The following is a 24155-nucleotide window of genomic DNA, read 5'->3' on the forward strand; positions in this document are numbered from 1 at the left end:
ATTTAGTACGTAAGCAAAAGGAGATGCACCGTGCGTCTGTTGCAAAACACAAATGCATCTCGGTAAATAGGACTCTGTACGGTAAAAGCAACGCGTTAATCCCGGACGGAAAATATTACGTGACACCTAGTCGAGCATACAACGTTGGTGTCCACCCAGTTTTGGAATCGCGCAATTCACAGGGAACATCGCGTACCTACGTTTGCATTTTAACGCAGTGGTAGTGGAATGTTGCGTGGGAAACCTTGCTGTAGTTTTGCTGCGAGTTTTGTGGTAAACTTTTACCAATGCAGAAATGACGCCGGTGAAGTTGTAGGAATTTCACTTGAAGCGAAGTGCATTGAATCACTTTTCATAGCACGGTTGGTGCGTCACTTTTGCTAAGTACCCGTCACACCTAAATTCGTGTCACTTACCGCTGGAATCTGCAGACATTTAACTCCATAATGAGGCAATAAAGTGTTGCTTGGAAGGTTCATCCTTCTTCGCATAAGGCATTCCAAGTTGCACAGCGCGAAGTCCCCTAATTCGCCAGCTCCTTTCAAAACAGGAGCGAGTTGTCGCATATGTGTCAAAGGCATGTGAGAATAGTTTCCGTTCTTGACAAATATCAAGAACTCGCATGACCGCTCTGACATGGGGAATAGCACTTAACGCAAGGCTTACCGGATGAGTGAGCTGGTAAATGTGAGTTTGAACTCTGAGCCACACCATTCAAGGGGTGAAAAGTGTTCGTCCCTGACTTTGTGCCCAATTCAGCTCACTGGCCATGTGCAATGCAAAGAGCATGCATAAGGCGACAACATGGAAACTTGGAGGGCAAATATGCTGAAGCTCATTTTGCATTCTATTAAACGTGACTTTCTAAGTTCTCTCAATCATTATTTTCCACAGACAGACCCTTCACGCACGCTTTGAAATGCTCACACTAGTCGCCAGTAGAGGACTACACGGGTACCCATATAAAATGGGAAATGGGTTGGATTTGGTACAAATATCGGAAAATGTGGCACGGGTACGGGCTTGGGTAAGCCGTTAACGAAATGGCGCTTAGATACGTCAATACATACAACACGTATCCATGACTTACGCTTCTTTTAATCATAGTTAGCTCCCTTCCCACCGCTTTTGTCATTTTAAACTCAAAACGGTACGTTTGCTTCACACTTTCTGGAATTCTCGCATAATCTAGAAGCGAAGTCCTCAACAATGCAAACTTGTGAGCAAGGGGAGGGTAAAGCTGATTACGAATGGGTACCGGGCGAGTATGATCACTGCTCCATGGGTAACGGCGGGCCAGGAAGCGCACTGATTGCTCGCTGACCGGTCACCGGGTCGAGCGACCAACTAAAAATCACAGGATATTTTTTGTCGCCTGGTTGGAAAGTTTCCTAGAAAAGATATGGTGCCGTAGGGTGCGGAAAAGGTTCTTTGCGAAAATGCCTGCCGTTGTGTGCCGAAATGTGTTATGATGGAGACCTCAGGTTAGACTGTGCAGCGTGCGCTGCAATATTTATCGCAGCCGCCACCAAAACTTGCATACAAAAGCTTTTTGGCTCCAGGCACCACGCAAAATTATGTATTTTTGTCGCCGACTTTATCCACGAAGTCGGGACGTTTTAACACTAGGTAGTCAGTGCACTGGGCAAAGGAAAGCTTATCCATGAACGTCTAGTCTCCAGCCTTCACCTTACTGGCCTTTCCAGTTATCAACACACGTATTGAGAAAGAAGGTCGTCGGTCATCGTTAAAAAATAAGCAACCACGGAACCAACGTTGAATATAGTACCTTATATTTTCGCGAGAAAGGTAGGGCCAGCAACCACTAGGTGAATCTATCGCTAGGTACCACCACTGCCTAAGAGGAAAATTAGCCGACACGCATATTCGGCGTTGCCCCTCCCCTAGCGTTGAGGGGCTGGATGGCAATGCCAACGCCATTTTTCTCTCTTTGTGGCCGTCTCAACTGACTCCCACCCTATGTTTGCATTTATCGCCTTTGTACTATCCGACGTGAAGCAAACTTAGTGCACACATCACCTGTATTTATAAGATCCATAGCCGAAATCGGATGATCCTTGTTGATCAGCCAATATCAATAGATGCTTTCCCACTGGGCAATTCTATTCCACTGGTCCCACTGAGCTATTCTATCAGGCGTACTCATTTTCAAAAAAGGTTGCCTTCTCAGTCACGATGCCATCCGCTGTCGAGGAACACGTCAAGGAACTCTCTCTCTCTCTCTCTCTCTCTCTCTCTCTCTCTCTCTCTCTCTCTCTCTCTCTCTCTCAGCACATTTCGGGACACATTGCTTTGAAATCGGGGAGAGCCCCCTATACCCCTCCTCTCTATCGGCCCAGCTGGACCACGCTCCAATCGCCGCTCGGTACCAGCTCCCCAAGCGCCCACCTCACTCACCACCAGGCCCGCGCTGGTTACCTGATTACCATATTCCAGACCGTACGCGCACCACGCGCGCATTATCATCAGAGTCCACCGGTCGCGCATGTGGCCGCGCCGATCCTCTACCGATACGGGAAGACCCCGACCGACGCTGCCGCCGGCCGGTATCCAGAATCGACCACTGGCGGCGGGGCGCGGTGGAGCGGTGGTCCGCGACCTTGGCTGTGCCATCGGCGCGCGGTCGGCCGGGTCGAGCGAAGGGTCCGTGTGGGGCGTGCGGGGGCCGGTCGTGCGCGTGCGCCCAGGCGCGGAGCGGGGCCGCGCGCGGGCGGTAATCGCGCGCTGTCTCGACAGCCATGTCGTCGGAGGGGACGGAGCGGGCCGCGATGGCGGTGGTGAACGACGGGGCGCCGCCGAAGCAGAGCCTCCTGAACTACGTGGACATCGTCGTGGTGGTGGTGTACTTCGGACTAGTGATGGCCACCGGAATATACGTGGGTGTTAGAGACATCGGCAGCGACGCGGCCCTGGAGTTCAGGACTCCGCAGCTGTCGGGTGGTTGGGGCGGGGCTGTATCTATGAAGCGCATCGTGTTACATGGGCAGAAACAAATGTAAGCAATCGGGGACTAACGTTGTCAAAACTGATCTGTGCATTCGGTTCTCTTCAGAACAGTAAGGGTTTTTGTGTAACGCGCCACCTAGCGCGGCAACGCTAAATAGTTGCCGCGCAAGGTGACGCCCGCTAATAGTATTTATTCGGCGCATTCGCTAGACTTTGACTCAGTCGTCCTAGTATAAACGTTCCCGATCTCAACCAAAACGCGTCCTTTTTCCATAATGCTCCCGCAGTTTCGCTTCTCTGGCCAGTGGGAAGTCCCTCCCCAAGCCGCTAGCTGCGCTCCCGGGTGTTTTCTCACCAGCGGGAGCCTGCGAGAAACCCGAAAGAGCCCTTACGTGCTATGCACGTGATCCTTGACGCCGTGCAAACGATGTCGTCTATTACGTCGTAATGCCGTCTCTCCTTCGGCAGTCAATGTGTCGTCCAAATCGCGGCACGGTCAGCGGGTTCTTCCTGGCTGGACGCAACATGAGCTGGCTGCCGGTAGGTGCCAGTTTGGGAGACGCTGCCCCCGTCCCCGCCCTCATGTATATTTAAGAGCTGCTTCGATCTGTACGGTACACCTGGCGGCACAGGTCGCCAGCTCACCGCACGTGGTTCACGCTGTATAACAGGCTAAAATTGTACCGTTTAACGTGTCGTGAGAACCCACATGTAAATGCTCTCCTCTGGCGGTTGCCGAATGAGTTCCGTCATCTTTGTATTCTGTCGCACCGATGCCTTGACTGCGCGCTGCCGTCTATAAGTGTCGCTCGCTGGTTATGTTGCTGTAGGTGACAGCCGGCGGGCGCCGGATCTGCTAATCATCAGCCACCACGGCGTGTTTTGGGTCGGCCGATGTTGGCCGGTGGGCGGAGCTCGGTGACTGAAGGTTGTTTTTGCTGGCGGGCGCCGGTAGGTGGGCGCATCACTCTTCGCCAGCAACATCGGTTCGGAGCATTTCATCGGACTGGCCGGCTCCGGCGCGGCCGCCGGGATCGGGGTCGGCGCGTTCGAGTTTAACGTGAGCGCAGCTGTGCGAGCGGTAGGGTGGGCAGCGAGACTGGATGCGGCCCGGTAAACTTTCATTGGGATATTACGCTTTCCTAGGATTACATGGAAAGAAAAGGAGCTTAAAAGCTTCCATCCGTACCCTGCTTTGTGAGAGAAATACAGTGCAGATTGCCACCGTTTTTGCTTATCGCTCAATGCCAGTATGGATGCATTTCCCTTCCCATCATGACGGACGATTATGTGTGAATAATCGCTGTCTTTAATTCATACGCTGGTGGCCTTTAAGATCAAATGTCGTGTTTGAATTTGCGACAAGATGCCACGAGCAGGGGCTGTGCGGTGGGAGAAGGTATAATATATTGCGCCGATCAAGTGCTGCAGTAGACCCTGGTGCGCGGAAGGTGAAGCGTCTGCTTTGATATGGAGCAAGCCCGGTATGCAGCTTGTGCGATACCATCGTAATGAAGCTGATGGTTGCGTGAACCAGCAGTCCAAAGGAACGTTCGTGTGCTCCCATATATAAATCACAATAGATCACGATCTTTCTGCTGAAGTTCGAGACGACCGCTGTTCATTATTTAATGCAGAGACTGTCAACTGTCTGGACGCCAAGCATTGCATGGCATTAGACTGTCAGGGGAATGGAATTCACCGCCTCTGTAAAGAAAACCTGCTTACATGCTGGTTGTTTTCCAGGCGATTATACTAATTCAGCTGCTGGGGTGGATTTTCCTGCCCGTGTTCCTGGCGAGTAGGGTAAGTACCACCAGCGTCATTTGCCGCTGCCGTCCATGCGCCGGTAAGTGCAATCTCCACTCATCAGCCGATCGACTGTGGGTCGAGACCAGCAGTTTCTACTGACGACCGTCATCGGGTGGTGACCTGGCTGAACCTACCGACCTCCGCTGGACAGAGGGATGAGGGAGTGGGGAGGCGACTGCCGGATGGCGCGCGGAAGCCGGCTCTCCAATTCAGACACGAGGAAGCTGTCTTCGAAGACGCGCGCTGGCAACAGGAGGAAGACAACGCATTCGCCGGAGAAGATCTGCGATAACCTGCGACGAGAAACGTGTAGCAATTTTTGTTCACAGGCACTGGTTTTAACGCTTAAAGAGAGCATTGCACACCGACGTGGGATTTTGAACTGAAATAGCCGTCTTGGAGACCGTTCCATGTAGTTCACAGCCCTGCCCTCCTCAAGACCTAAACCCCTTTAGTTTCTGAGCTACACACCCGCAAAGATGGGGAGACTTTTTCGTGGATAGTATTTCAAAGTCACCTTGTCATTCATGACGCCATAATAAGCCATTCAAATCCTGTCATTCCATAAGCCATGCGACAGTCAAGGTTAACGGCCGTTAATTGGCTCTCAATGTTGGCAAGGTATGATCGCCACATCAAACAATTACGTATCGAGGAGCATATTTACGGCGGAGAAAAATTGTGTTTTCCAGAGCAGTCTTTTCTTCTTAAAAGTGTACCAATAGTCATAAGTGAGCTCGTTTTATGGTATGTGATGCTGGCTTCAATATCTTCAAGTGTGAAACATATCCTTTAAGACACCAATTTTCACCCGGCGAGTCTACCCGACCGTCCGCCATCTACAGCAAAGCAAGAGGGAAAAACCACGCGTAGGCGGCCTAACATGAGCTTTTGTGGTTGTTTATGAATAAGCACATCGCCGTGGGGAACTGCCACCCCAGATGTAATTGTTATCAGGGTTATAACTTTAGTTTCGAGTCCAGAATATGACAAAAAATGAGAATATATGATAATACATCACAGAATGAAAAATGAGAATGCATGACATATAACTGACCCCCGTCGATTTTGAAGAGGTCACTAACCAAGCAAGCGGTTTGTGTGCTTATACACCGTACAGTACTATTCTATACTAAATTGTGCCCGAAGATGTTGTTTGTTTCTATGAACAGCTAAAGACCGGCATCAGACGTAATTTAGTCATGCAAAATTCAAGAAACAACCTCGCATAGGTCATTGACAAATCTGGGGTCGATTCTTGTACGTTTAAAGGAGTGGTTCGCCTTTGAAGATGTTGAAACAAGCATTAGATACGACGAAACAAGCTTGCTTATAATTCGAATATCATCAGTACATCAATATATCGTCGGGTAGGCCAGTTATACGGCGTTATCTATAATGGTTTTTTGGTGATCTCAGAAATGACGCTTGGGGGAGCGGGCATTCGGAAACGCTCGTCTTGACCCTTGCTTCTTCGTCGGACGAACGTTCACTCAAGCCTTAGATATATCATACTGCTTTTTTTCAGGAACAGTCAGCAGATACGTTCAGCTGTTGTCTGCTCGTTGGTGAAACCTCCGGTAAAAAACGGAATATCATAGCTCAAAATTATTCATGATGCATCAAGGTGGCGAATGGACACTTTGGTCGTGGTGACTGGTCCTGTTGCGGTGCGGCGATCACACCACTGCATCGCCGGTGAGGTAATTCCGAGGCTCTAGCGCGGCTCCGAAGCGGCCGGGCCCGTCCTGGGGAAAATACCGCGGCTCTGCGCCTCGGGGCTGGACATCCTGCGTCCTCGCGACACTCCGAATGTCCGGGGCCGAGTATATGCGCCAGCCACCAGTATGCCGAAGGTCCCCCGACAGGGGTCCTGGTGCGAGCGCCCGACACGAGCCCCGCAGAGGGCTCCCTGCGCGGGCTTAGTCTCGGCGGTTGAGTCCCAAGACGGACGTAGCCATGCCCCACCGCTCTCAATTCTCCTTCATCTCGCATGGGGTTACCCCGAATAGCCCCAAAATGACCTTTACTGGTCGAAAGGGCCCTAATCCAAATAACCAAGCCACGGCTATTTGGATTGGTATTCGCAAGAGAGAATACTGATCCCGAGAGAAGTTGTAAGCGGAGAGCGAGGCGGTGCACTCGCATACTCGAGCTCTGGCGACTTTCTTTTAAAGCGTTCTAGGGTGACCGTCTTTGGAGGCGGCCGACGTGGAAAAGCTTCCGGCCTGTTGAGAATGCAAATCCATGCTTTCCAGCCTAGCGTTTTGAGAACAGGCTTCTTAAGGCTTCCAAGCTTTGAAAAGTGCCGTCGTTCTGACTGCGTGTTTTACGTTATGCTACGTCAGCTGCCATGGCAGTCTGCGTTATACTGCCATTGTCAGTTTTCTAGTGCTAAATATATTTTTAGAAATTTAAAATAACTTTATGTGACCCACATGGGAAGAAAAGCGAACCAAGTTGAAAGTCATCTGCTGCGTCATGTGCAAACACATCACGAGTGCGCGGACTGTAGCCCATGGAACTATCTACATCACAAAACCTACCTGTTCTGTGGGTGTCTGGAGGTCGTCGCGTCCCATACCAGTCATGCAGCCCTTGAGCGGGCCCGTCAGCCGACGAAGCGGGGTTTGACACTCGACTCCGACCAGCCCGGCCGGCCTCGCCTGGCCGGAAGGTCACATAGTCTGGAGCGAAGCGACTCCGTTCGGGCGCCCACTTTTTGGCATCCACTACGCCGTCCACATTGGCTGTGAACAGGAACCACGAAACGGATGCAAATGGCCGACTCCGTGAACAACTGACCCCTTTGTCAAATACTAGAACATAGTCTGCAGAGAAAAGATGTTTTGATGTCAATGTTCACGAATCGAGGGCATTTGGAGACGTGTAGAACATGAGTTTTTACACTATAATCATGTTTGGTGTGCTATAGCACTGTACCTGCGCGTACTGCTAGGGTTGTTTTTTTGTAAAAATTCCAGGCAGCCGGGTCCCCAATAATTATAGAAATTATTAATGCAGAAAGCGTATTTCCTGTTGAGGTGTAGATAATCTGATGACAATGTGCTGTGTGTATGGTTGCATTGAGATGTTTTCGTCTATATGACCTTTAAATTGAACGACTGGGACAATGCGGCACACCTGAAGGACAAACAGTGGCAAATATGCGTTAAACTGGATGGCTGATTTCAGGTTGGCACATTACCGGAGTTCATGAAGAAACGGTTCGGAGGTTCCAGGATCCGGGTGTACCTGGCCATCTTGTCCCTGATACTATACATCTTCACCAAGATATCGGTTAGTTTCTGTTACATTTCGGGTCTTTTCAGCCGTGCTTGCTGCATGCTAGTTAGGCAGTTCGGTTCGTTTCCTCTCGTTTCGTTATCAATTGCAAAGTTTTCTGTCATCGGCCCATCAGGGATTTTTGTGAATTTTTGCCGGATCAGAATCAACATACGGAGAAGTCGCTCACTTCTTGTGCCGCATTGGCACAGCGCTGTTTAAGGGCATTTCATGTCAAATTGATCTGGTTTGCCCGTGAACTCATCCGATCGCGATAAAACCCGCTGGAGGATCAGCACCTGCGAAAGATGATCAAACGCTACTTCATACCCGCTCCCGCTCCTCCCCTCTCCTCCTCGAAGCATTCGTATGTCTAGCCTCTGGTTCAAGGCCAGAAGCTTTTTAATGCTCGCATTTTTCACTCGCGCAAAAATTGGAATATCCATAATGACGTTTTTTATTAAGGACGTTGCCCAGATAATTTTGCGACCAGTTGAACTTGCGTGCTCCCTTGAATGTTCCGTAACTTTGTCGCATTATATTGGTCCTACCTTGGAGATTATGAGGATGTCCCACATTTCGATCAGCGGTGTATGTCGGTCAGGTCCGTAACTTTGCATAAATAACAAGCATATCTTTGCTAGGGAATGGTAGTTTTTGGAGACGTAATACTTTGGATATGACCCCCATTCAACTCATGGTCTCCTCCGCATAAAAAAACACTGCCCCTCCGGCTTCCTGCCTCACAAGCCAAATGCAAAGTGAAAGATTATGTACCCAGGTGATGCCGCGTTACTTTCTGCACTGTTCACATTTTTAAAATAATGTGTTTGGGGTATTTTCGAACGGCTTAGGGTTCATCTGTATGTGATTCACACAATTTTTTTTTTTTTACTCACGGGACAGCGCTATTTGAGACATCTCAGATCAGTACCATTTCCGGGGTGTTAGCCAAGGTCGTCCGAAGTGGCATTGACCCGGACTGAGAAGTGCATTATAAGCATCTCTCAAGATGCGTAAATTTGAGTATGCAAACGCCAAATATTTTGTGGCCTTTAACGTACCGCGCCAGGTCGTTAACGTCTCGTCAAACATTGCACGACGTTCTTGAGCGTGTTCCCAACGCGTTACGAATCATGTGTTTGTAGGGTAAGAGGAGCGTTTCAGTCATGAAACATGCGCCCACAGGTATTATCAGAACGATCAGTTCCACGGCTTTCGATAACTGAAGTTGTGCTGGTCAGGGTGGTATTAATCGCTTGCATGCAACATGCAATGTCTAGCTTTAACGATATCTTTTTTCTATCCTTTTTGCAGTTTGTTGAACAGCGGAGGTGACCGATGGTTGGTTGGATATTTGGGCTTTAGGGCACCTGGTCTACACGGTTACTCTATTGTCCATAACAAAGTGGTAATCAAAGCTGTCCAGCGGCTGAAAGCTTTTTACGCATGGTATGAACTCCTTAGGTAGGCGTATACAGCGCAGAACTTGAGATGCGATATGAAGTTGTAGGTATGTTCGATATATGGTGAGATGTCACATAGCAAATTGCAGAGCACTAGAGACGGCACAACCGGGCCAAGTATCTTAGACATTCGGCGCGTAGTGCGGCACAGTATACGGGCACGTGTCCCACCGTAAGCGCAACGTTACAGTGCCGACACTGAGGTAGTTCGTCGCGACACGATAGGTATCGCTTTGTGACATAAACATGGCCAATCCGCAAGCGACACAAGATGATTTCCTCCTTCCGTCAAGACTTTCAGTAGGATGACTGCCACTCCTGGACAACAGGCTCAATGCTTTTCAGTTCACTAGCGCCATTGGATCCTATGTGCTGTGTCATTTTCCGCGCAAAAAAGCAGAGATGGCCGAGGTTCAAGGTTTGTAACGGGTATTGGGGACGCCGTTCGACAGGGACGAAGCGTAGCCCTCTTTGCGGTAGCGTGGACCAGCTCATTTCCAGCGATGCCAGCGTGACGTGAAATCCAGTAAGTACAGTGGTCTTACCGGCCCGGCGCATGGAGTTGAGACGCAGTGAAATGCCCTGTAGCGGGGGATTTGCCGGAGCAAAATCGGGCCCCACCGAAGTACGTTGGTGGCACCACCACTTTGCAGAGCACTTTTCCAACAAGCTCATAGGGCTCACGTGTTAAAGACCTGCTTTCCGCAGAGCTGTGAATCAAATTTTATGTGGTCAGTCTCGATGGACCTGGCATCAGACGAAAGATTGTTCGATTGTCCAGAGCCGATCCATTAGGAGTTTTAGTTTAGCTAGAGGAGCCAAATCATACGACGGAGCAGGTCAAGGGTTTTTGTGCATGGTACGCCTTGAATCTTTCGACTTGCTCTACCCGCCCAATAGTCTCGCAGCTCAATCGATGGCACGCTGGGTCTTTAACCGAGAGGTTGTGTGTTCGAAGCTGCGGAGCATCAGGGCTTTTCTACCATTGCTGTATGGAATATGGTGAATTGTTTGCCATGAACCAGTTCATGCCGTCAGTGTAATGTAGTATACAACTCCGTTTGAGTGTTTCGTGCAAACACTCTGGGCATAGCGTTCATTTGAATTTTGAATACATCCACTACTGTATGATCTGTGCCAAGCTACCTTCAATTAATGGCTGTCAAACATTCAGTACAAACCAGAAATTTGACCTACATTGCGCATCCAGTACATTTCTAGTTTTTTACTGGAGTTGTTTTTTGCACTGAACGTCGCTCTACCCGCAACCTATTACCCTGGATTCAAACGTTTTAATGTCAAAGGGCTGCTCAGTTAGTCCAAAAAAAATCACGAACAGACTTCTCCGACTACTTCCATCAAGCAAAACGCTTTAGTGGTGGCCACAAGCTCTGCCGTATACAGGGACACATGGGCCGGAAGTGTGAATGATCGCGTGGCGTGACTACACACAAAGGCGAAACCAACGCCCGTGTCCGTTCTAGAGCCGTCTGTATATTAGTTTTGAATCCCCAGTGCGTTTGAGCATGTGACAGGGCTGGGCTATCTGGCAACACACGGAATCGTATTTTGCTTTCGAACCTCCGACAATGATACGTCGACGGTTGACGCTGCTATCGCCCACGGAGCGGTCAGCAGGCTACGTGGGCGCGCCACGCCCCGAAAACTGGGGCCGCTGCCATGAAGGACGTCACAAACACGAACACGTAGCAGCGCGACGCGTAATGTTTGCTCGTCTTTAAACAGCATTTGATGTGTGGCGCGACAACACGACACCATGTGTTGGACGGTTCGGGAATAGAGCCAGACTGCGAGCGTACCACATCCACAACAATTTCCTTCGAGCCGCCTGCGAGGGTTCGTTGGCTTCGGCAAGCAAGCTGGCTGTCGAAGACGTACGACATGCACCAGCGATGATGCCAACGCAGTATGATGGACCGCATTTAATATACGCTCTACGGACTCAGAGGCTTTGTCGTATACAAAACAGGCATAGTCTGGCTTGGAGCGTATCAGATAACGGTGCAAGGACATGAGCGTCCCACTGCCGACCCGTAAGACGGTTGTGAGATGCATTTTAAACGTTCATGGATTTAAAACATCTCTCCTTGAAAGTTTTAACTTAAAGTTTAAACATGACAAAGAAACGAAAAGTTTTAACGAAAAGTTTTAATATCACAACATTTTGATATCGCACCTGAAGGTAAATTTCTATGAGACTGAATCCTGAGAAACGCACACTGGGATCGTATGGTATCACCTATCTTTGCAGACGAATGTACATGCTGGGACAGTTCGGACGTGAACAAAATGTACAGCCACTATCTCTGCAGTTGAGAGCTGGAGTCCGTTGAGCGCAGTCTAGCCCTGCAACGCCGCTAGACAGCACCGTGATCAGGATGGATCTGAGCGATCTCCGCCCCTTGTATCACAAAAAACGGCGCGAATCGGACCTAACTGAACATGACTGCCTGGTTGACGTAACATGAACAGATGTGATAGATCTGAAAATAACCGGCTTAGATGCTCTACGGCACAGACTGGACCATCTGTAGGAGCCTCATTAAAGAACTTTTAGCGATACGCAGCATTTTGTATATTTGAAGCTATTGGCCAGGAAAAGACGCGGATATTAGATGTCCTCTGGTTTCCGCCTCGGTGTCCGAAATATCTCGCCGGGGACTAGAAATTGACGCATTATCATGGTTTATGGGGTGTCTCATCTCTGCCAAAATGTTCGTCATATTGGAAAGGGGTGTAGGTGAAATGTGTCCGATTTGTATCGAGTTCATGTGGGATGACATGTATTTCAGACAATCCATGTGGCCAAAGATATGAATGAGTTGCGGAAAGTTAAAATGTGCTCAATGGGAATGTATTAAGGTGCGAAGTTGACCGAATGTCGGTCCAAGTTTATTTGGTGTAGCTTATATATGTTAATAATTCGTTATGCAATTAGAAGACTGTCAATCGCTTAAATGAAGGTGTTGCAGCTCATAGATAAGTCCCCGTGTAATTGTGTCAAGATTTCAGCAGGCTGAGGACTTTTTTGTAGAACGGCATGAGACTACGCGGGGGAAAGCGACGCGCTTTCGAGCTGAAGCATTCCAAGCAACTGTTCAAGATGGAAGCTCACGCTGCGATTGACCAGGGCCAGCGGCCGGCGTGCTTGCGCAAGCGCTGTTTTACGTGGGCTGGGTTGTATCAGCGCGTGCTACACACTTCGCTAAATGTCTCACGGAGGGGATGGCAAAAATGGGCTGTCACGCAGACCAAACGAGGCATATGTTTACGGCAAGCTTGGGGCCAGGCATGTTTGGACGTGACTCAACGAGTGTGCACAGCACATCTGACGCGGCACAATCCGCTTGCAGGCATTCGATGTTATCTGAGGGCAACGCATGTCGCCCGTATTTGCGTCGCGATTTAGTTTCAAGTAACATCGGATCAACGCACAGCTGCGTATTGCGTGACACTATCACGCATTCTCGGGGCTAATTGTTTTGGCGCGCTGGCGTATTTCTCATTAATTTATTTGCCGTAACGGTGCAGTTTATTGTGTTTTGTTATTTCTGCATGCGAAGACTAAACGTCTGTCGCATTGTTCTCCAAATTGAGCTGAGCTCCCTTCGGAATTTAAAGCTTGCAAGGCTCATGCATTACTGCAAAGGTAAAGCAAGTGTGCTTGAACACTCAACTGGTTATTGGTTGTGCCTAACGCGGCCGTTAAATAGGTTTTACCTTCTTAACATATGCTGTACAGATGTCATACCAGGCCACACTCAGGAAAGCACTAAATTATGATGACATGGCATAATTAAAAGTAACGTGGAGCAAGTGGGACCAGGAATAAGTCGATCAATTTTTTGGCATGCTCTGCGCTTTGCTACGAGCAAAAAGCCTTGGCTACGAGTATAAGTGCTATTCCTGCCATAATGTCTTCTGTCCGATAAACAAACGCGCATGCGTCATCCTGCGCTGCTTTCCATCCATGCACGTGCGCCTGCGCTAGAGCCCGCCTTCAGCAGAGATAAACGCACACCAACATAGTCCACAGGTCGAGCCACGCGCCGAAGCCTCTGTCCGCAGGTGAGGCTTGGCGCGACCCTGGCGCGACCCGTCTCCCTCGGGCGCACATCACTCAGCACGTCTCTGTTCAGGCGCACGCGCACCCTGTCCCCAGGTGAACCTGTACTCGGGCGCAGTGTTCATCCAGCAGGCACTGCGCTGGTCGATCTGGTGGTCAGTGCTGCTGATCCTGCTGGTGACCGTGCTGACCACCGTGCTGGGCGGCCTGGCCGCCGTCATATACACCGACACGCTGCAGTTCTTCATCATGATCATCGGAGCGCTTGTCGTCATGGGCAAAGGTGAACGGCACGGCAGCGAGCGTGTGACGTGTGAAGTGTGACGGGGCTGGCCTGATGGGGCTCACCTCAATGTCCTAACAGCCAGCTGAGTTTGATGACGAATTTCAGGAATTTCAGGGCATTTGTTGCGTTGTGACCATGGAATTTAGCCATGCTTCTTCGGAAAGCTGTTCCACGATGGGCTCATCTTTTTGTTTGATGTGATTTTATTCAACGTTTTGATTTTATTAAACCCGTGGAAATGGAAAGGCATATACCCGTTCATGCAATTTTTACTACCGGGCATTGTGATTAGCTGAGGCTAGCCCAATGGACCCGAGCGTTGCACCAGATAACGACGCAACTTATTTTATGCTAGTATGGATAGTCCGCGGATTGTTTTATTTCAGAGGCAGTAGCTCACAGCTAAGTCATGCATTTATGGATAACGTGCGCAACATGAGTCATAACTATGAAAAGGAAGCATCCGCCATTAGAAGAAAACCACAAGCCTAAACCGAGAAAGCGGCTGGTCCACATGCTCCTACCGTTCAATACGCAGCGCGTGCTTCTGTTGGCAGGGAGCGCGGCAGCATCCCCAGGCAGCACCGGATCTGCCGTCGAGGTCGGATCGCACCAGGCCTGCGCGCCTCCTAACCGCCGAGTGCGTCCCTTTTGCAGCATTCTCCATGGTGGGCGGCTACTGGGAGCTGCAGGAGCGCTACATCCAGGCCATCCCCAGCGTCACCGTGCCGAACACCACGTGCGGCCTGCCGGCCACGGTGCGTCTCAGAGCAACGGCCCTCATCCGCCCGGCACGGCGCCCCGGCGACAGCCGCATCTGGTCCGTATGATGCCGGGCTGGCGGCGTTCATGGCGAACATGGTGGTCTGCAAAACAGCAGCATTCATCGTGTTGAGCAGAAGCATCTATGTGGCGCGCAGCACTCCGCCGCAATGTGGCGTGTGCCGCGCTGCTATGCGCAGCAGGCTCTTAGGCGGGTACCCTGTGCTTTCCTCGCGTAAGTGGACGTCCCGTGGACGACGCACAAGTGCTATCTCCCCGTGTCTGACGGGATTCCTCCGTAACTGCAGGACTCTTGGGTGATGCTGCGGGACCCTATCAATTCGGATATGCCGTGGCCCGGCTTCATCCTGGGTCAGACGCCCGCCTCCATCTGGTACTGGTGCGCCGATCAGGTGAGAACTGCCTCGCCGCTCGCTCCCGCCCCACACTCGCCACTCGCTCCTGCCACTTGCCGCTCGCTCCCGTCCCTTACTTGCCGCTCGCTCCCGTCTCTTACTTGCCGCTCGCTCCCGTCCCTTACTTGCCGCTCGCTCCCGCCCCACACTCGCCGCTCGCTCCTGCCACTTGCCGCTCGCTCCCGCCCCTTTCTTGCCGCTCGCTCCCGCCCCACACTCGCCGTTCGCTCCTGCCCCACACTCCGCTCGCTCCCGCCCCACACTCGCTGCTCGCTCCCGCCCCACACTCGCTGCTCGCTCCCGTTCCACTCACTGTTCACTCCTTCCCCACACTCCGCCTGCTCCCGCCCTGGCGAACTGTTGTAGACAGCGCTCAGTGTTTTTTTTTTAGGTGTTGGCGTTAGAAATGGGAAGACTTCGCTGTTTCCTTTGCGCCCGTGATCGCTGCTCCTGATAGGACTGAATGCGAATATGCATTCTTGTGTCAAATACATAAAGTGGCATAGCCGTACATTTGATAAAGCTAGTGGCAACATGCTTCTGTTTTGGATCGTTTGTAGTCTCATGTTTTAATCAAATCTGGAAGTCAATTAAGCATGCCGCCTCCAGCTATGAGGTATTATTATGGTGTTTACGCAAATAGCTTTCGACGGAATGGAGACACGTGCATGCTGAGTGGTGTTTTTCCTCTTGACATGGAATGAAACAGTGCTGTTGTCCGTATCACGCACACACATGAGCGACCGGAACATTTCTGATAACGCCACCGTGATTCATCAGGCGGGTAGCTCATGAAAGGGAGATGCACTCGATGGTTTGTGTGGGCGAAGCTTCATTCGAGCCATGTTTCCAATATATTCCTTCCCGTCCCGCGCCCTTTTCCCAACTCACGCCGCAAGCTCCCTTCCGCCCGGACGTGGGAGCCCCCAGCGCTGGTTGGTTTGCTGCGCGCTGACAGACGAGCGTGGCTGCAGGGCTCGCGCACGCACCGTTGCCGTCCGTTGAGTTTGGCTGACGTTGTCGCCCCGTCAGAACTGCCAGCTGCGCGTCATTAGTCGCCACGGAATAGTGAACAGCTGACCAACGACAGACGAGTCACCCTAGCCAGCTGACGCAGCAGTCTTAGTCAGCTGACTGACGCTGTGGGGTGACCCACGCGAACCAGACGATCCTGAGATGTCACACGGTCGAACGCAGCCGAATGAGAGAACAAAAACGTAAGGATACCGAATGGCTTATATGAAAAGTCCAGCGTGATGTTCCTGTGTGCGAACACTCAGGCTGTAACTTTGGAGGTTTAAGCAATGTTCGCTGTCAGTGGCACACTTGAGACATTGCCTGCCGCTGCTGCAGATGATGGTGCAGCGGGCGCTGTCGGCCAAGTCGCTTTCGCACGCCCAGGGTGCCACCCTGATGGCCGGCTACATCAAGATACTGCCCGTCTTCATCATGGTGCTGCCCGGCATGATCAGCAGGGTGCTCTTCCCCGACGAGGTCAGCTGTCCCGGAAAGACTGGTGGGAGGCGGGCCACATCGAGCCAGCAGTCTCGAGCGCGACTGGCCAGCGTGGGTGACGGGCCTGGGCGGGGGGTGGGGTCACGGGTCAGCCATATCAAGCTGGGAGTCATGGGTCAGGTCAACGGCATCAAGCTGGGAGTCATGAGTCAGTTCAGTGATATTAAGTTTGGCCAGTGGGGCATGGGTTACGGATGGGTCAGCAGTCTCGAGACTCGAGTAGGGTTAGCCGGGTATGGGTCATAAATTAGATTGCCTGATTACCCGATTACCTGATTCAGGCACAACCAGCGGCGCGTAGGTTGTGAGTGAGTCGAATTTTGCGGACCACACCCCAGGAACTGGAACTGGTACATCTAGAACTGGTACATGGGAACGCCGTCTGATTTCGAAACCAAAACAGCCATGCGCACGAACAAAAGCCAACTAACGTTTGTAAGAAAACGCCGAGAGCCAGAACTGCACTGTGGCTATTTCAGAGAAATGATCGCCTGCACACCAAGAACTGATATGTAGGTCGACGGTCGCTAAGTTTTTGTCAAGATAACACAAAGTTGTCTGTGCCGGGGGTCGCTTTCCCGGGCTTCTGCTGAAGTGACGGCCACAAATACGCATTGCCTGTCCCGACCCGGAGTGTGGGGCAGAACACTGAGCAGCGCGGACGGGTACCCTCAGGTCGGCTGTGTGGTACCCTCAGGTCGGCTGTGTGGTACCCTCAGGTCGGCTGTGTGGTACCCTCAGGTCGGCTGTGTGGTACCCTCAGGTAGGCTGTGTGGTAGCCTCAGGTCGGCTGTGTGGCACCCTCAGGTCGGCTGTGTGGTACCCTCAGGTCGGCTGTGTGGCCCCTCAGGTCGGCGTGTGGTACCCTCAGGTCGGCTGTGTGGTACCCTCAGGTGGGCTGTGTGGTACCCCCAGGTTGGCTGTGTGGTACCCTCAGGTCGGCTGTGTGGTACCCTCAGGTCGGCGTGTGGTACCCTCAGGTCGGCTGTGTGGTACCCTCAGGGGGCTGTGTGGTACCCTCAGGTGGGCTGTGTGGTACCCTCAGTGGGCTGTGTGGTACCCCAGGTCGGCTGTGTGGTACCCTCAGGTGGGCTGTGTGGTACCCCAGGTTGGCTGTGTGGTACCCTCAGGTCGGCTGTGTGGCACCCTCAGGTCGGCGTGTGGTACCCTCAGGTCGGCGTGTGGTACCCTCAGGTCGGCTGTGTGGTACCCTCAGGTGGGCTGTGTGGTACCCTCAGGTGGGCTGTGTGGTACCCTCAGGTGGGCTGTGTGGTACCCCCAGGTTGGCTGTGTGGTACCCTCAGGTGGGCTGTGTGGTACCCTCAGGTCGGCGTGTGGTACCCTCAGGTCGGCGTGTGGTACCCTCAGGTCGGCTGTGTGGTACCCTCAGGTGGGCTGTGTGGTACCCCCAGGTTGGCTGTGTGGTACCCTCAGGTCGGCTGTGTGGCACCCTCAGGTCGGCGTGTGGTACCCTCAGGTCGGCTGTGTGGTACCCTCAGGTGGGCTGTGTGGTACCCCCAGGTTGGCTGTGTGGTACCCTCAGGTCGGCTGTGTGGCACCCTCAGGTCGGCTGTGTGGTACCCTCAGGTGGGCTGTGTGGTACCCTCAGGTGGGCTGTGTGGTACCCTCAGGTGGGCTGTGTGGTACCCCCAGGTTGGCTGTGTGGTACCCTCAGGTGGGCTGTGTGGTACCCTCAGGTGGGCTGTGTGGTACCCCAGGTTGGCTGTGTGGTACCCTCAGGTGGGCTGTGTGGTACCCCCAGGTCGGCTGTGTGGTACCCTCAGGTCGGCTGTGTGGTACCCTCAGGTCGGCTGTGTGGTACCCCCAGGTTGGCTGTGTGGTACCCTCAGGTCGGCGTGTGGTACCCTCAGGTCGGCTGTGTGGTACCCTCAGGTGGGCTGTGTGGTACCCCCAGGTTGGCTGTGTGGTAACCTCAGGTTGGCTGTGTGGTACCCTCAGGTCGGCTGTGTGGTGCCGGAGGAGTGCAAGAGGATCTGCGGAAACGCCGTCAGCTGCTCCAACATCGCCTACCCCAAGCTGGTGCTCAGCATCATGCCGCAGGGTGGGTTCTCTGGTCGGGAGCAGCTGCTCCTAGCTCTGTTCTGAGTTTGTTCGGCAGAAACCTTGGGAATCCGATTTTGATGCGGCTTTGCCATGCTTGCGTGCATTTTGATCCGGTAGTCGTGTTGCCATTGGTTGGCCATGTTTAAATGACATACCAGAGGCTGCCCTGCGAACAAAGGCAGACAGAATTTATCTGTTTAAATATCATCCACCATTTTTATCAGTGTATCCGTTTTTATAGTTTGGATATCCCGTGGTCGCCGTGGTTGAATCCTTTTTTTGATAGCTGATCAATAAGGTAATTTGTTGCGTATTGCGCATTATGTATGACACATGTGGCAGGATGTACCATAGAAGACTAGGCACAGTTATATCGGGTTATCCGATCGCGTCATTCCTCGCTCATCGCTTGAGTAGTGCGCGCTTACTACAATGTACCTCTGCTCCCGGCAGGCATGCGCGGCGTCATGATCTCGGTGATGCTGGCCGCCCTGATGTCCGACCTCACCTCCATCTTCAATTCGGCCTCCACCCTCTTCACCATGGACGTGTACGGTCTGTTCCGGTCCAAGACCTCTGAGCGGCACAAGATCATGGTCGGCAGGTGGGTCTGCGCTGATCTGGCTCGAAGCGCACCATGCCGGTCGCTGGTGCTGGAGGCGCAAAGCTCCCACATTGCAGCGTGGCCCGCAGTGTGTCCCTGCTATATTTAAGCTGTTTGTGTCGTGTGTGTCCCATCCATAATGGCATTTGGTTGCCTATCGCCCCTGGGCGCGTCTCTGTTTGACGCTATTGCTGTGGCGTGTCCGATTTCATGATGCACATGGACCCGACCCCTCGTGTCCCAGCTAGGCAAAGCGAAGCCCACAGCGCATGGTTTACTGCTGTCCGGCGACTAGATGACCATTCTGTCCGTGTGTCAGCAGGTGGTCAGATGGCTATTCTTTCCGTGTGTCAGCAGGTGGCCAGATGGCCATTCTATCCGTGTGTCAGCAGGTGGTCAGATGGTCATTCTGTCCGTGTGTCTGCAGTTCTGCACCAAATGTGGTCACCTTTTCTGGGGTTCGGCTGATAAATGAAGGCGCCGCTCGTATCGGATGACTGCTTTGTTTACGTTGCGCGTAATCAAGACGGCTGCTCATCCCCGCAGATACAGACCATCCTAAGCGACTGTGCTACGTATTGCTGGAATGGCCTGCGTCTTGCTTTGCCACAGACGCCTTCCGATTACCACTGATGGCGCGTGTGGCCTGGGGGCGTATCGCTGGCGTCGGGTGCCGCCAAATTCCAGAGAATCCGCGTCATGGGCTGGCCGTGATGTACATTGCTAGTCTAAAACATTTAAAATCATCGGCCCGTGACGTCTCGCTGACCAGGTAGCGGATCTCACGGGCCGCAGTCCGTTCTGCTGACGTCATCAGCCCACGGTGTCGCGTGTCCCGCTGACCTGACCTCGTGCCGCAGGCTGTTCGTGTGCTTCATGGTGCTGATCAGCATTGCATGGATTCCGCTGATCGACAAGGCGCAGGGTGGACAGCTGTTCCTCTACATCCAGTCCATCTCGGCTTACCTGGCGCCGCCCATCGCCGCTGTCTACACCATGGCTGTCCTCTGGAGACGCATGAACGAAGCGGTGAGGCGTGGGCGGCCGGCTATCACTGACGTGTCGCCCGGCGCCATTTCCGTGGTGGCGACAGCAGCGCCGCGTGGTGGTCAATATATACAAATGACGATTTGCACAAATTGCAGCGAATTTCCTGCAATGGGTGTTTATTACGTATGCCTCGGCGTGTGGGAAAAAATAGTTAAGAGCTTCCCACGCATTTTTCATCATGTAACACTGTCCAACTGTAGAATTTCGGCTCGACATTGACAATGGAAACTGAAGGAGATAGGCAGCATATTCTCTTCAAAGCATAAACATTTGTCAATAATGTCAGCGCATTCATCATAGTGGAGGCACATGGTAAAGGTGGCTGGTTGATCCCGGAAGGACTTGATCACGCGAAATCAATTCATGCTCATGACGTTGATGCTCACCTAATTTCTGGCTCATCATTATGCGGGGCAATATTGTGTAATTATGTGTGCAATGCACGCAGTCCAGTGCGCCATTCCATGGGGGAGACCTTGCAATGTATATTGCGGAAATGGTAGTGGTAAAGTTACAAAATTGCGCTTTAAGTGAAGTACATTGAACCACTTAATGTTACACACTTCTGTTAGATACTCACAGTCATACCTAAATTTGTATCTGGTAGCTTCAGGAATTGAATGCCAGACGCTATGACAGACTCTTCGATTCTGCTCGCGTCGCACCGCACCGTCCGACGCACTTTGAGGCGCTGAGCATTGACCCGGACGGCCTGATGGCTCGCTGACAAGCGCTGATTTTTGATGGGCACGTTGGATGAATAAGGGCCAAACTTTGTGACTCCCCCTCGGAGTCCCGCACGGACGTGTAGCGGTCACGGCCTTTCTGTAACTTTCCATTCGGTCCACGTCAGCGGTCGGTCGGGCCGCTCGTTTCGTGTCTATCGATCGTCGCAGTATTGCGTCGTAGCTGGGCTGGCGGGGAGCGTGTTCCACTGCGAGCGCGGTGGAATCTGAGGTCATATGACGGTGGGGTCGTTCGGGGCAGGTCGCGCAGTATGAATGTTTGGCAGTGCCTGACCTGACCCACCGTCCGATCTGGCCTGGGCGGAGGGAGGTCCAAACGTGTCGATTACGTGCAAATCTGACCTAAATATGGGGCGTTTCTGTCCCCACCGTTTCCGAATGCCACGCCCGGCTGGTGCGCCTGGATCCACCGGTACCCTAGGTAGATGTGCTGGTCAGTCATATATAAAACACATCGGTATGAGACTCAAACATATGAAGTACACAGTAAACGTTTAAAAAACGCCACCATACTGGGATTGCAATCTTTCGTCAGATGACCCAAACACCATCATCCACTGAAGGATTGGGATCTGAGGTGGCGTTCTTTTGGTATGCTACGTGTCTTTTTGTACTTGTGCGTGTCTCAAGACAACAAGTTTAGTATATGGTTACAACACAACTACAACATCACGTAACTATGAACTGAAATGTAATTAACTACGTAACGGGCGACGAACCGACTCGAAGAAGGTGTAACACTGACTAGCGAACGGTATACAGATCGTTGGCGATTACCTCCAACGTGTAACCGTGTCGATCGCGCTGGCCGTCGGGGCTGCGCTGCCTCCGGGGCGATACTCGACTCCGCGGTGGTCGTCCCACGGCCGGGCCCAGGCTGTACGACTCGCCTAACATGTCGCCAGCTGTTGCGGCAATGCGTGTACTGCGGGTCCGATCACGGCTACTTCATCTATCCGACGCTGAATGATCAGGGTAACAGGACACTGTGAATGATGGATCCGACGGTGAATCGTCAGGAGACGCCACGGGACCTGGCTGACCGGCCACCTCCGCTGGCAGGGCGCCTTCTGGGGACTGATGAGCGGCTTCATCGTTGGCGTCATTCGGATGGTGCTGGATTTCGTGTACATGTTCGACGCGCCAAAGTGCTGGGAGACTGAGGACACCCGGCCGGCTGTCGTGGCCAAGGTGGGTGGAGTGACATGCGCGCTGACGGGTGGTGGGCACGGGCCCGCCCGCCCGGCGTCAGGCCAAGGTTGTCATGCGTGCCGCTGCCAAGATCACATGCGCCGGCCTCCGCTGGAGTTCGAGCCGAAGAAGCGCGGTGACGTAATACCCCGGCGAGAGAACGTCAGTCGCTGGCGAGGAGCTTCGGGGCAGTGACGGCGCTTCTCTCCGGCTATTGCGGATCAAAGTCCATCTTAGTTCACCCTGAAAGTCTCGAGGGTTTTGCAGCAACCTCTTCCGCCTGTTCATAACGAAGTTGGGCCTACCAAAGAAAAAGTTTGCGGAAGTTTTTCACATACCCTTTCAATTCATTTAGTGTTTGTTTTCTTGTTGCCGTGTTTTTATCTTAACGCTATGCTAATTCGCGATTTTTAAAAAATCTAAACCAGGTGGGGGTGGGTGAGGCACATCATTTATGACGGTGTACTAGTCCACGGCGTTGTTGCCGGCGAGAAAGTGTACAAGCGAAAATGCTTCAGTTAAGCGTTTTTTACCGTTGAAGTTTTGCTTAATTAAACGCTCGTCTCCTAAAAATGATATCTAGTAACTTCCGCAGTAGACCCACTTCCTTTAACGAACCTCACAAAATTCGACCAGGACGAAACGCAAAGCTTGTGAGAGGCTAGAGCGTTGGCACCCAACCGGCAGCTGCGTGTTCAGCGTGCTTTGCTGACTTCAGATGCACTACATGTACTTCGCGATGCTGCTGTTCTGGCTGACGGGCGTGGTGGCGGCGGCCGTGTCGCTGCTGACCGAGCCGCCGGAGCACTGGCGCGTCATCCGCACCACCTTCTTCACCCGCTTCTCGGAGGAGAGGCGCCAGGATGAGGCGGCGCCGGCCGAGCCGGCCGACACCGACAAGTTCGCTCTGGAGACAGACGAGCTGGACCGTCCAGGTGAGAGGAGGCTGCGAACCTGCGTCGGCCACAGGTGCGCATGATGAGTGCGGACGGAGCGACCATGTGTGTATATGTCTGCGTATTGCACAACTGTACGTACCACCTTTGATGCGGGTGGGATCAACCGTGCGTCGCGTGCAAATGGCTGTTGAGTACCATGCCTCAAAACGGCCCGTGTTTTCGGTAGCCGTCTGAACTCTCGGCTCGAGGTTTCAGGTCGAGGCGATTCATTTAGTTGCGATGAACCGTCCCGACGGCCCATCCTAATTCGCGGTGCTGCGCTATTGACTGTGGCAGGCCTGCGGCAAACCCCGCAGACTTCTCCAGCCTGAGCCCACACCCGGCCGGCTGCGGCGCGATGACACGCCGGCCGCCCCCAGAGCCGGCCGTCTGGCAGCGGGCCTACAACTGGATATGCGGCTACGAGAGCGCCGCGGCCGAGAAGGCGCACGCGGCAGAGCTGCAGCGCCACCTGCTGGAGGTCAGCAGCATCCGGCAGCCGCGCCGCCAGCGCGTTCTGCTCAACAGCCTGCTGGTGGTGGTGCTGGCCACGGGTGTGGCGCTGCTAGCCTTCTTCACCGTCAACCCGTTCCCGGAGGCCGTGTACCGCGAGGTGCAGACCAACAAGCTGCGCTCCATGGGCTACCCATCCCCATGGCCGGAGGAACTTTAGCCGGACCGCCGGCCGCGCGGAGCCGCGGATGCCCGGCAGGCCCGACGACGTCATCCGCCGTCACGTCCGGTGCGGGAGTGCCCCCTGGCAGCCGAGTCGGTGCCGCCCGCGCTCCGTCGCGTCGAAGGTCGCTGAGCTCCTCCGCGGGAGCCGCGCCGCGCCAGCGCTGTCCCCCTCGGCTCCGATAGGCGGGCCCACGCCACTTGCTGTCGCATGGCGACTGCCTTACTGCAGTGTTGTTTGCCGGTCATTGTGCTAGGCTGCGCGCTCGTTACCCATTGCCTCTGTCGCGC

General features: G+C 53.0%; 1 protein-coding gene across 1 annotated transcript; it reads left to right on the forward strand.

Moving 5' to 3' along the window:
- The first annotated feature begins 2683 nt into the window (after positions 1-2683).
- LOC119110218 (sodium/glucose cotransporter 5) lies at positions 2684-24155 on the forward strand. The gene is made up of 15 exons (XM_037233955.1): positions 2684-2897; positions 3436-3507; positions 3923-4027; positions 4714-4773; positions 7975-8079; positions 13714-13900; positions 14561-14661; positions 14974-15078; positions 16435-16575; positions 18556-18658; positions 19114-19264; positions 20125-20293; positions 22123-22251; positions 22970-23186; positions 23570-24155. Exons 1-15 carry the CDS (start codon positions 2760-2762, stop codon positions 23860-23862), a joined length of 2076 nt encoding a protein of 691 aa, XP_037089850.1. The 5' UTR covers positions 2684-2759; the 3' UTR covers positions 23863-24155.

This window comes from Pollicipes pollicipes, unplaced genomic scaffold (genome assembly GCF_011947565.3).
Source record: "Pollicipes pollicipes isolate AB1234 unplaced genomic scaffold, Ppol_2.1 Scaffold_7231;HRSCAF=8579_pilon_pilon_pilon, whole genome shotgun sequence".
Lineage (NCBI taxonomy): Eukaryota > Metazoa > Arthropoda > Thecostraca > Pollicipedomorpha > Pollicipedidae > Pollicipes > Pollicipes pollicipes.